The sequence below is a fragment of the Ornithorhynchus anatinus genome, chromosome 4, assembly GCF_004115215.2.
Source record: "Ornithorhynchus anatinus isolate Pmale09 chromosome 4, mOrnAna1.pri.v4, whole genome shotgun sequence".
In the NCBI taxonomy this organism is placed as follows: Eukaryota; Metazoa; Chordata; class Mammalia; order Monotremata; family Ornithorhynchidae; genus Ornithorhynchus; species Ornithorhynchus anatinus.
The window spans coordinates 46,783,167-46,796,058 of NC_041731.1; the positions used below are offsets into that span (position 1 = coordinate 46,783,167).

At 42.9% G+C, this 12,892-nt stretch overlaps 1 protein-coding gene across 2 annotated transcripts in view; it reads left to right on the forward strand.

Annotated features, from left to right (window-relative positions):
• The first annotated feature begins 788 nt into the window (after positions 1-788).
• Positions 789-12,892, forward strand: part of PBX3 (PBX homeobox 3) — a 211,456-nt gene continuing 199,352 nt past the window's right edge. For both annotated transcript variants that reach the window (XM_029062002.2, XM_029062003.2), the window contains exons 1-2: positions 789-1,080; positions 2,272-2,345. In XM_029062002.2, coding sequence (XP_028917835.1) covers positions 881-1,080; positions 2,272-2,345 — 274 coding nt within the window. In that variant the 5' untranslated portion in view covers positions 789-880. The remainder of the gene's footprint in view (positions 1,081-2,271; positions 2,346-12,892) is intronic.

Genomic DNA, 12,892 nt, shown 5'->3' on the forward strand with positions numbered 1-12,892 from the left:
CCATTATTACTAGGGTAAGCGCTCACCTAATACACTGTGCACATAGTAAGCGCTTACCCAATCCCCCCATTATTAACAGGGTAAGCGCTCACCCACTACCACGCTGTGCACATAGTAGGCGCTTTACAAATACCAACATTATTCACATTATGCTTACCAAATCCCCCCATTATTACTAGGGTAAGCGCTCACCTAATACACTGTGCACATAGTAAGCGCTTACCCAATCCCCCCATTATTAACAGGGTAAGCGCTCACCTAATAGGAAGGCAGGGATGGCAGGAGGGCAGCGCTTTCCCGGCGACGGGGCGGGGCCGCCCCGGGCACCGCCCAATGGGAGCGCGGGCCTCGTTGTCCGGGCGACGGGGCGGGGCCTCGGGGGGCGGGGCCTCTCCGGCGCGGACCAATGGGAGCGCGGGGTCCGCCCGGGGGGGGCGTGTCCGGCGGGTTGTCGCCGCCCGCGGTGAGCGCGGGTCCCCGGCCGGCGGCCAGTCCTTGGTCCGAGCGGCGGCCTCCTGCAGCCTCCCGCCGGCCTCGCCCCCAACTTTCCCTTCCCCTCCGTCCGTCCCGGCGCCCTCCTCCCACCCCCCGCTCCGGTCCCGGCTGGGGGGCCGAGGCTGGGGAGGGAGGACGGGGAGGGCCGGGGGGGCGTCCCGCCAAGTCGGCGGGGGAGCCGGTGGCGGCGGCGGCGGCAGCGGCGGCGGCCTCTTCCTCCTCCTCCCCGGCGGCAGGACCGGTCCCTCTCTCCCTTCCTCCCGCCCCTGCGGGAGGGGAACGCGCCGCCCCCTCTTTCTCCTCCTCCTCCTCCTCGTCGTCGTCTCCGGACTCCTCCTCCTCCTCCTCCTTCCCGGCGGCCGCCTCCCCGTCCCCGCGCGGCGGGATGGACGATCAGTCGAGGATGTTGCAGACTCTGGCCGGGGTCAACCTGGCCGGCCACTCGGTGCAGGGGGGCATGGCCCTGCCGCCTCCCCCCCACGGACACGACGGACCCGACGGGGACGGCAGGAAGCAGGACATCGGCGACATCCTCCACCAGATCATGACCATCACCGACCAAAGCCTGGACGAGGCGCAAGCAAAGTTGGTTCCCACCTCTTTCTCCCCTTTTTTTTGGGGGGGGGGGGTCGGGCATTCCGGGGTCCCGAACTGGGGTCAACTTTTCACCATGAAATAACCCTCCGAAACTTGTCCGGGTGACGGTGGAGAGAAATCTCCAACCAGTCCTCTAAAAACGGGGGGGGGGGGGAGAAACAAATAAAACACACTCCCACCCCCCCAAGGGCGCTCAATAAATACTATTGAATGAATCAGTTCTTATTAAGAAATACCAACATGATTGGTATTTCTTGCAGTTTCTTTAAACCTCCCAGTTTGTGAGATTTTTAGAGGAGGAAAGGGGATTTTTTTCTTAATTTTCATCTATAAATCCCCCCCCCCCCACCACCCCAGCCCCCGGCTGATACGCTCTCGCTCTGAGCGGTCCGAGCCTGCCCGAGGAGGTTTTGTGTTTTTTTTTTTTAGGTGGGGGATCCGCGGACACTTTGTGTTTTTTCCGCCGACACTTTTTGTGTTGGTTTTTAACTTTCTCTGACTCCTACCCCGAAGTCCAGGGAGAGGGAAGGGAAAAGTGCCAAGACAGGGCTGCGGCTGGGAGAGACAGCACCCCCATCTCCATCCCCACTGGCGAAAATAGGGAAAAGACCCTTCCAAATGGCACCCCCACCCCTCTTTTAAGGAGTTCGGAGGAGGGGGGAAAGCGGCGAAAAGTCACAATATAGTTGTTGTTGCCCCTCGGGGTACCAGGGTCAGTCCTAACCGGGGATGGGGGGGTCTGTTGCCATGGGAACGAAGGATGGGAAAGTAACCGGTGGCAGGCAGAGTGGGCCCCCCCAAACTTCCCCAGCGGCTTGCACGCCGGCCTGTCCTGGTGCCCCCTAATTTGCCATGGCCCTCGGATTGAGCCCCCCCTTTCTCCCCCCCCCCCAACTCCCCTCCCATCTCACGGTTGCTGATCTTTGCCACTTGGGTCCAGGACTCTTCCTTCTCCCACGCTTAAAGCGGCCGCCCAAAGCCTCCTCGACCCGTTGAACTTCAACGCGGTTTTCGCCCCAAACGTGTCTTGGAGAAGCGCGGCCGCCAAACCACAGCTTGGCGGTCCCAACTCGAAGAAAGGCGCCATGTTATTCCAAAGGTGAGGCTAACACCTTGTTTGTGTGTTTTTTGTTTTTATCCCCCCTCCCCCCCCCCGCTCCCCCCATATGTGTTTTGCAGGAAACATGCATTGAACTGTCACAGGATGAAGCCCGCTCTCTTCAGCGTCCTGTGCGAAATCAAAGAGAAAACGGGTAAGAAGCCGGGCGGACCCCAACACTCCCCCCCCCCTTCTCCTCTACAACCCCCCCCCCCCTCCAAGCCCCCTCCCCGATTAGGGCAACGTTCCTGCTTCTTTGATTCTGCCAGGGTAGGAGCCGTTGGCTTTGGGCACCGCCATCTTTGATCATCCCCTCTTTTCCTCCTCCTGATCTTTGGGGAGGGGGGGGTGTGTTGGAAGGGGGGGGCCGGGGGGGGGAACCGCAATAAATCTGGAGTCAATTTTACAATTCCTATTCCCCGTGTAAAATGAAATGTAGACGAAAAGCGACCGGGTGTCATCGTTGGCGGAGCCAGTCCTCTGGCGCCAGGAGGAAAGTAACTGCGAGGAGCCAGCGGGCCAAGCCACCGTCTCCCTCCCTCCCTCTCCTCCTGCCTCGTTTATATTGTCAGTTTTTCCAAGGAGCGATCGGGAATCTCGATGCCAGCTGCAGAATCCCCGAGGAGGAAGCATCCGCCGGCAACTTTTCTTTTACTTAACGCCATTTGGGGCTTCGGCTTGACCCGTAGAAGAAAATAGGGCCCGGAACCTCGGGATTGGCGTTGGTTTTGGTGTTTTAATTTCATCTGATTTTTTTAAAATCAGTGCGCTGTGCGAGGCGAGTAAGTGTAGGAGAAAGAAATGCCTTTGGAGATGTACATTAGTCGTGTAGGCGACGATCACATACGTAGGATTGAGGAAAGAAGTGGAGGAGGGAGAAGAGGAGAAAGCTCAGTGCTTCTAAGATCGAGGCAGGGTGTTTAGAAAAGGGGGGGGGGGGAGGAATAAAAAAGTGTGGCAGGCCCGAAGGGATTTGCAAATGACAGGTTCAGTGGTGCGGCCGCGGTCATTCATTCGCTTCGATTTCTTTTAAACTTTTGGCTCTGTTCTGTTTTAACTGTTGGGATGAGTTCCTGGGTTGCAGAAAAAGGCGGCCGGGGCGGGGGGGGGGGGGGGGGGGGGCCTTCGGTTTCGTCCAGGTCGAGTGTGGTTTCCCCAATACGTTACCCTCTCATGGCACGGGGATCAGTGCATTAAGGGAGTTGCAGGAGTTCGCCTATTTTTCATTTTGGAAGCATGACGTTTTAAGTCTCTCTTTTTAAAAAAAGCGAGATAAAGAAGAAAAGTTTGCAAGTTCAGAACATTACAGCATTATAGAAGGGCAAGATCAAATGCATATGTGATTTAGTCGAGGACTGTAGACCTATTTATATCATTCACTTCATAGGAATTAGCTGTAAAATAGTATTTTATCTACGGGGGGAGGGGGGTTCGCCCAAGAAAGTTGAGATGGTAGTTTGCTGCTTTTTGCCGAGATAGATTTAATAGGACGTTTTCAGCGTGTGTGTGTGTGTGTGTGTGAGAGAGAGAGAGATCCTGTCAGATCTTAATGTCGAGGCGATCTTTTTAAAATGTATCCTCGTGATGATAATTTTAAAGACTTAATCACTGATACAAAGGTATATGCATATCACTTTTTAGTTAACTTTGGATAGCTTAGCATGCTTAAACTGCATGCAAAATTTTTTTATCTTGACTATAAAGAAGACATTAAATCATGGCGATTCTTCACTCAGAAGCCTAAAAGTGCATAGTTCTCAGTAAATTATGTTGCTTGATGTCCAATGGTTTTCTTGCTATCAGGACTCCACTTCAGTTTCTGCTGACAGCTAAGCACAGGGGTATTGACTGTGTTGTGAATATTAAGATTGATTCTGTTTTATATTGCATTATATTACTCCGGATAAAGGGAATGGTATTTCTCCCCCCCCCCCTTAGCCCCCCACCCCCACATATGCTTTAATCATAGTAAAACATCCCGTCTCCACTCCATCCCTCACTTTCACCTTCCCAATTTGTTTTGTATTTATTTTCTTATCTCTTCCTAAAGTTTCCGTTGGTTGTGTGTGTGTGTGTGTGTGTCTTTTGTTTAGCCAGATTCGGAACTAAACAAGCTACCTCCCCTCCTTTAATAATTTTATGCTGGCAGGATTCACTTATGAAGGCTAAATCCTTCAGTTGCTTCTTTGCTCAGGGCTTAGTTGCACTGTTTTGAGGTGGGGGCGGGGAAATGTAATCAACCATATGTCAAAGGTGAGTTAAAAAGAAAACAAGTCTTTTAGAGACAGGGATTAGCGGCAGAGGGGACTTGGTAGGGCTGTGGCTGTTTAAATTCAAGAGGGCACCTGGCAAGGGAAGAGATTCTATGTTATGAAATGTTTCTGGGGCTCTCAGTGATGAGTTTTAAGGTCCCGCTTTTGTGTTCAACTAGTGGAGCCAAGTTTGCAAATTTCTCTCTTTTTTGTAAAATAGCTAAGAGCCAACAAAGAGTAAAAAGTGTCCATCTGGGCAAAGACATGATCCTGCCAGCTCCAGAAGCTCAAGAGAGACGGGATTAAAGCACTGAGTGATTGATGGGGGCGGGGGTGGTGGTGGTGGATCTCTTTCACTTTTTTCCCTTGACACTCCCCACCTCTCCCTCCAAAACTGGTCCCAGAAGGGAACATTCACTCAGGATCTTCCAGTTGAGATGAAACAGCTGTATAGACATTAGTAAGTGTTACCAAAGCAAAGAAAATGTCACAGCCAATTCTAGCCACCTCCCCCCCACCCCCAGCCACACACACACTTTTTTCCCCCCTATAATCTGTTTCCATAAGAATCAGCTCAGACAGTCATCTGCTTGTAAAACATTTTGAACTTGAAGGATAAACATTCTGAGATATATTTAGAGGAGGTCTGTTTCTAATTGTTTTTTACTGCTTTTCCTTTAGATCATTTTAGTTAACTAATCTTGTATCCCAGTGTTTAATTCTGTATTATCTAGGGAAAGTTTACCTTGGCATTTGTAATGGAAACCACTGAGCATTTGGGATTCCTCCATTCTTCATAAGGCAGAGGGGGATGGGGGGGAAATTTGCCGTTTGTATAATGTCCTTTCAATTGACCTCATCTAAAATAAGCCACAAAGCGGGGAGCACTGTACCAATAAGATAGAAATAAAGGATTTAGAGGAAAACCCTCGTTCTATAAATGGGAAATGCCATTCGCTCTGAAAAGGCGCCTTTCTCTTCAGGCTTAAATCAATCGATTAGCTATTTTAACCCTATTTTTTTTCCATTCAAGGGTAAGGGAATTTAGCCTCACTGAGATGTTTATAGTTTTCTCCACGATGCTTTCTGTGTTGTCAAATCTATTGTATGACCATTTTTGGAATCACTCATTCTTTCCTACACATGGCAGTAAAGAAGTGTAGGTAATTTTGAATATTCCTAAGGATAACTACAGAGAATCAGACTCTTCTCATCGAGGCAGTTGTCCTATTTTGTTAGCATAAACAAGTTTTCATTCTGTAATAAGAGGTAACGCAGGTATTTTTGCCCTTTATTTTAAAGTAGTCTTTTGTTAGTGTTTTGTACCTTTAAATGGCACTCGTCACCGTGATCCCTTTTACTGCCTGCCCTTGTATCTTCCTCTCTAATGGTATCAAACATTGAGATTTTCTTTGTCAGAACTTTCCCTAGTTTTTGAAAAACTTGCCATTTCCTGCTAAATCTAAAATCCGAGGGCTCTCTGTATCCCCCAGCCCTGGTTTTGGGTGTGCAGTTTCTTTTAAGAACCAAAAAAAAAAAAAAAAAAAATTCACTGGTAAGTGCAGGTATTTCCCTATGAAATGTAAAGCTGTCATCTGTAATCTGAATCATATCCATAGAGAGCTGAAGAGCTCCTCATATATCATCTTTTTTTGTAAACCTTTTACTTTTGCTTTTTTTTTAAAAAAAAATTATAGGTTAAAAAACTCAATGTTGATAGTTGCCAGCCAAACCATGATTTATTGCCACCACAAACCCTAAACAGCATTCATTTACTAGTAATGCCTAATGGCATACATGATGGTTTGCCAGATTTGTGGCCTTTGTGAGGCTTATAAGCAAGACTGACTTGGGAAGATCATAAAACTTAATGAACTTCTCGACTGCAGGAGGTGTCCGCAGGGGAAGAGAAAGGCCTGCTTGGCTGGTTGGGCTGGTTGAAGTATTTTTTATGTCCAAAGAGAGGGGAAGAAGATGATCATTAAAAATGTTCTACCTTTAAAACAAGCCTCTCCAGAAAGAGTGAAAAGGTTTTTAGATATGAAAAATAGATAGAGAGCAGGACTTAAAAATGAGATTTTTTTTTTCATTCTGTGGACAATATAATATGAAACCTTTTATTTTGATTACTACAAATGTAACTGGTCATAGCATGTCACTCTGATGATTAAAAGCTAGGTAGTGCGCTCAGTCCAGAACACTGCTTCTTACTCAATTCTGGCCTGAAAGGGTTAGAAACTGGTTTTAAGCCCCTTTCCCTGGCTGATGTGCCATCTTTCAAATGACTGCTCTAGAAAAAGACCTTGTTTCTCATCTTGTAACAGTATAACTGCTTTCAGTTGTATTTTATTCCTGCTCGTGCAGTGCTACGTAATATGTCAGTATCCAGTGGATTTAAACATTACCTGGGAAAGAAATTAAAAAAACAAAAAACAAACCCTGGAAATTGCTAGGAAAATGCAAATGAATCTTTTACGCTGTCATTTAATACGGTATAATATGTATGTACCATCATGCAGTTAAAACTTATACATTTAGTTTTTTCTGCAGGATTAATTTTTTGTTATTGATTATTTCGAAAATTAAGTAAAATGCTGTTAAACAATGAGAATAAAAAGGCGTAAAACATTCCCTTAAACATGAGAGAAACACAAAACCAATATAGCGTCATAAATTAATTGCGTTGCTTTTTGCAGTAACTTTTTTTTTTTAAGTGATTTAAGAACCAGATCGGAATATCAGCTATTTCATTTCCTTTGCTCAGACTTTACCAACTTGTTTGAAATTTTCTTGGGGAGGGGTTCTGGAGAGGTGACGGGATGTATGTTTAATTCTCTAACTGCTCCCCCTTTGGCCTCTCTCCATCCTCAGGCAAAAAGCCTGAGTAGAGTAGTGCTTTTCTGAGAAGACTGATAACTGCAGATTCACTTCGTGCCACATCATTTTTAGAGATTCTTGATCTAGTTAAGTAACAAATAAGCTTCAACGTGATTACATGGATCTGTGTTTCCAGCCTCTCTCTCTCTCTTTCCAATAAGATAAAATTGGACCGACTTATCAATACTAACTTGATCTGGAAAGATCATTCTTTTCTGTCTTTTTTTTTATTGGGCTTCATTTTATTATGAAAACAATTTTTTTTTGTTTTTACTGTTCAAAACTACTTCCTTTCTTGCCGTATTATGCTATTATCATTTTATTTTATATCATTTCCACCAAATCAGTGGTATGCTAATGAGAGAAAATGGTGATTTAAACCAGGCCAAGCTTCAGCCTACCCTGGTAGTAGAATTGTTGAATTTCAATGAAATGTGTGAATATCCCATTTCATAGATGGTCTGAATTCTTCGATTTCAGTACAGATTTTACATAAGATGAATAAATTACACATTCTCATCATGACGTAGAAGTTTTCAAACTTGATTAAAGATCATTTCTGATGCAGGAGGGGACCACATTCCTTAGTCATCTTGGCTTTTTTTCTATTTTTTGATCTGAATGGCAATATTAAGGGCATCGCATAGGATCATAGGTAATTGGATGTATGGAAGTAAATTGAATAAATACTTTATCTCTGTAGAACACCTCAGAAAAGGATTTAGATCATTTCTTCTTTCTTGTCTAATTGGTGGAATTACCTTGTTATTTGTATTCTCAGAGTTGACACTTAGAGAAGAATGTTTTGTTTATTTTCTCAGCAGCTTTGTTTAATGCTACACCATTATCAAGGTGATCACCAGCATGATTTAGATAACACCTGCATAACAAAGCCTGGTTTTTTTTTTTACCTTCATGTTGACCTTTTGCCCCATTTGCTTTTTTCTAGTATCTTAGTCCCGCTTCTAAGTAGGACGAGTAAATACTTTATATTAGGATCTGATAGGCAATATTAAAAGTTTATCAGCTGTTGCTTTTACAGCTTTTATCAAGTTTGAGTGGGTTCATCAAAAACACTAGTAAATTATGCTTTTCACTTGGATACTAGTGCTTGTTGGAGAGGGTTAGTTTTGCAGCATATAAAGTGCACCAGCCAATATCTTGAATTGTCTAGGAAAATCCATTAAAAAAAAAAAGGAGGGGAAGAACCTTCTTGAAAAAACATGTTCACCCTCAACTTTATTCTCTTTACCCATCCTTTCGGCCAGAGTGGAAGTCCGCATAGCTAACCTTCATTTTTGTTTGCCTTCCGTAAGTCATAAACTTACTTCCTTAAGTCATAAACTTAGCCAAACATGTGAATATCCTTCCATGCGTTTTAAATGTATATGATGAAGTTCATTTTATCATTAGGCCAGATTTTGAAGGCATATGTCAAAAATTAAACCAGAATAGAATCACCTCATTCTTGATTTAGTTTTGCAGTAGTATGAAGTGATTTAGGATTGGAAATGGGCCATAAATACTTCTTAATTTGTTGAGAAGAAAATTAATTTTAGATATTTTGGTATAGAATTTTATTCTTGGTAGTGATAAAAGCAATAAGGAGATTGAGTTTAGCAGTTAAAACTGTAAGGCAAGGTTATTCATTTTTTTTCATTTAAATTCTGGGTAACCTTTTCTTTTTTCCTACTGTCATAAGAAATAGGAATGCATTGTGAAAATAATTCAATGACAGGGATTTTTCAGAATGCCTACAATATTTAGGAAGTACTGTACATGCTATATCTTAGTGTTTTGGGAGATTTTGAATTACCAGCTTTCAGAGCTATACTTTTTTGTCCTCCTTGTCCAGCAGGTGGCTTGCTACATTAAATAAAAAAAAATCTTATTTTAATTTTAAAATGCAACCAAGTTCAATTTATCCAGAATTCAAATAAACTGGTGAAAATGTCAACAATTTCATAGTCCATATGTTAGCAATAGCAAAATAATAAATTGAGGCATATTAAGATTATCTACAACATAATCTAAATTAAGATTCTAAACAGGCATTACAGATGCTGGTAACTTTGGCAATTATCATTTTGTTTGGTGAACAGTAGTAAAACAGTGTGCGGTAAAAGTGTTTAGAGGGAGAGAGGATAAATAAATTGAACAGTTTTGCAATGCAAAGTGGTTTGTGGTGTTTTTGAGGATTTCTTGGCTCTCTCTTAACTGCTATTGTGAGCCTGGAGCAGATTTCCCCATTGCTAATGCCCTAGAAGTATTAATTCACTTTGATATGCTAATTAGAGGGCATTATGCAAGAAATGAGATTAAGTGGCAGCATGAAGCCATTTGCCTGTCAGTAAATTGAGAGCTTTAGCATCAGGAGGAGCTTTGTTTTTTCTGAGTTTCTCTTGGTTTTGCATATAAATAAAATTGATTGAAAGGTCTAGAGAAGCTTCTAGAACATCGGTGGTTCTTTTTCCCCCTTCCGTGATTATTTAAACTTCTCGTTAATGGCTTTGTCTGAATATTAATTTATCTAATGTGAGATGCTGAACAAGAAAATTTATTTACTATATAGCAACACAAGGAGCAAAGTACCAGAAATTTGGGGTCCAGTAACAATTTGGTATTATTTCAGGTATTTCTTAGTTCTCTTCTTAAATGATTACCAGGTTACTTTTTTTTTCCCTCAAGTGTCAACTTGGCTAGAAAAATTTTCCTACTTGTACTGTGTGAGTTCTATATGATAAACTTAATCATCCCCATTTGGTTATAGCTAGTTCCTTTATTGTGAAAATCTTAAAGATATTTTGGCTCATAGAGAAAGGTAAGGAGTTGTAACACTAGCCATAGATTTTATTCAACTACAAGAAGCTACATTATAGTAACATTAAGTTACTGACTTAAATCCATAAAAGCGAGGAGATTTCTCAGCTCATACTTAAACTCTGCCCCCTTACTCACTTACTGAACTTATTTATTAGAGTACCTAGGATGCATAAGATTTCTGTTCAGAGGCCCTCGCGGAACTTGTCGTAATTGGATGCCAAAGATGGGATTTCATATTTAACCGTGTACACACTCATCTTTATTGGTCAGGCCTTTATCTTTCTGAACTCAGTGTGGGTTTTGTACTTGACTTTCTATTATCTGACCACAAAATAAAAAGGCAAAAAAAATGAATAATAGAGGAAAAGTAAAAGAAGCCTCTTTATTTATCTCATGGTTTCCCCTGGTCTGGATATTATGTTTTCCATTCATAGATCATTCTCTGAAAGCCTGCTTAGGGAATGTTGTAGGTTAAAATTATCTTTGAGCTGAGCCTCAGTAGTTTTGAGTTGATGCCCTTGTAGCTCTCAGGAGTCTGGTTAGAAAAGAGGGTATGTGTACTGTTGGCAGTGATATAGGGGCTTGGTTCTGGCATCTGCATTCCACCACTGTATATATGAATGGAGACCCAATAAACCATATCAACTTTTCAGAGCCATATGGGTTATCAAACCAGCCCAGCTGCCATGCGTGCACACTGAGGGGTCTAGTTTCTCCTCTGTGTACCTAGGTAACTCCCATTAATGTTAATGGAAGTTAGGAATATGAATTCAGAGAAGTAAATAACGGTTCCTCCTGAGACGAAAGTCCTGATTATATTTTCAGAGACAGCACTTAGTGCTTCTACCGACTCCTGCTTGTCTAAATGAAATACGTGGCTATGTTAAATTCTTTCCCACCCCCCTTACCGTTACTCCCCAGATCAGTTAAATCATGGCATCTTCATTACGGGCAAATTTACTGGCAAAATTTCACTTTGACTTTGATTTGCGAATGCATTTTTAAGGTTAATTTCTAAGTTTCTGTAAACCACACACCATGGACAATAGGTCGGTGAAGCCGGCATTGGCAAGTCCACTCTTACTATTTTGTTACTGGGGTGGCATGAGGGGAAGTACTGTGATCTGTTTTATGTCTCTAAAAATGAACTGTCAAGCTTGCGTATACCTCCTATCTAGGAGTCTTTAAAACCGGTGTCTCTCGAAATGCTGGTGTCCCAGGCCCAGTTAGAGAAGAGTACAACTACTGCGGCCTTCTGGGCTATGTTTTTCTCCTTTTCTTTCCTTCCTCCCTTAAGCGTCCCTCTGTTGTCTCTGTGTTTCTCTTTTTATCATCTCTCCGACTCGTCTCTCTTCTACACACAAAGTATAGCAGGATGAAAGTATTTGGAATTCATAGTCCGATCAATCATTTTTAACTTGGAGTGAAACTGGAACAGGAAATTGATTTTATATTTATTATGAAAGAAAGAACTGCCACCAACTGACAACGATCCATGTTTTAGTTTGGTGATAATTGCTCACAAAAATCATCATACATTTGTACCAGGTGATATGAAATGTTGATTTCAAAGGTCGGCCTATGAAAAGATATACGCGGTGGGCATCTTTAATTGCACAAAATAAATGCAGGAGTGTTTTATTTTCCCTTACCCTGGATTTTGGTGCCCCTAGTAAGAACAAGTTCCAGTAGATTGTGCAATGACTCCTTTCTGACTTCAAGGATATATTTATTACCATTTTTGAACAAATTATACTAACATGAAAAGTTGTAGAAATGATTGTGTGCTAGATAAGGTGATACATTACAGGAATGGTTGGGTTTATGGAGCTTTATGCTGAGGTTTTCTCAAAAATTATAGCACAGTCCTGTCACTATAAAACTCAGTGATACAGTTGGTAATAACATACAGTGGAGGTATTTTTAGATTTTTCACTTGTTATTCAAATAGAGAGGAAACTCTCAGATTTCCTACATCGTATTTCTTTCCTTTTGTTAAACTCAGTAGAGAAATGAAGAAAACTTATAACCCTGTGTTGTGAGACTACTTCGAAATTGCTTCTTACTCACCACTTGTTAGAGCAGTGATACGATGTCCGTGATCTCCCAGGGAACTTATTGACTCCTTCCTTAGTTCTTGACCTTCTGACTGTGACCAAGTATGGAAATTGAATGTCTAAAAATTAAACGATTGACTCTAACTACATTCATCCCAGAATGTCATGGTATTAGATGAACTATTTTTATTTTATCTAAATTCACCATGTTGACGAAAAAAATTATTCTTTTCACTAGACGTGGTAAAGAGAAACAGGAAACTCACTTGTCCGGGGATAGAAATGTTCCCCAATGTTGTGTAAACCCTTTGATGCTGTAATTTTAAAGAAGCCCTTTAACCTACCGTTTTGGGGGAGGAATTGCCTGACCTCTGAGCCACACACCATGTGGAATGGCTTGGAAAATACTCTAACTTCGAAGTTGAAGGGTTGTTTTCAGTCAGTCAGTGACCATTTATTGTGCTATTTTTGAGGAATGTGGTAGACACAGGTTTTCCAGTGAGGGTGGGGGGCAGGCTTGTTAGTTATCCAACGAGGGGGTGGTGAGGATGTCGTTGTCCCCTTCCCTCCTCAAGTCCCTCTTCTAAACCGTGTCAGGCCTGGTGGGATGCGGCCTCCCTAGGGATGGTTCTCAAAGGTGGCAAACCCCTTTTTCTCGGGCACTCAGTTTGGCCAACCCTGGAGAGACCACT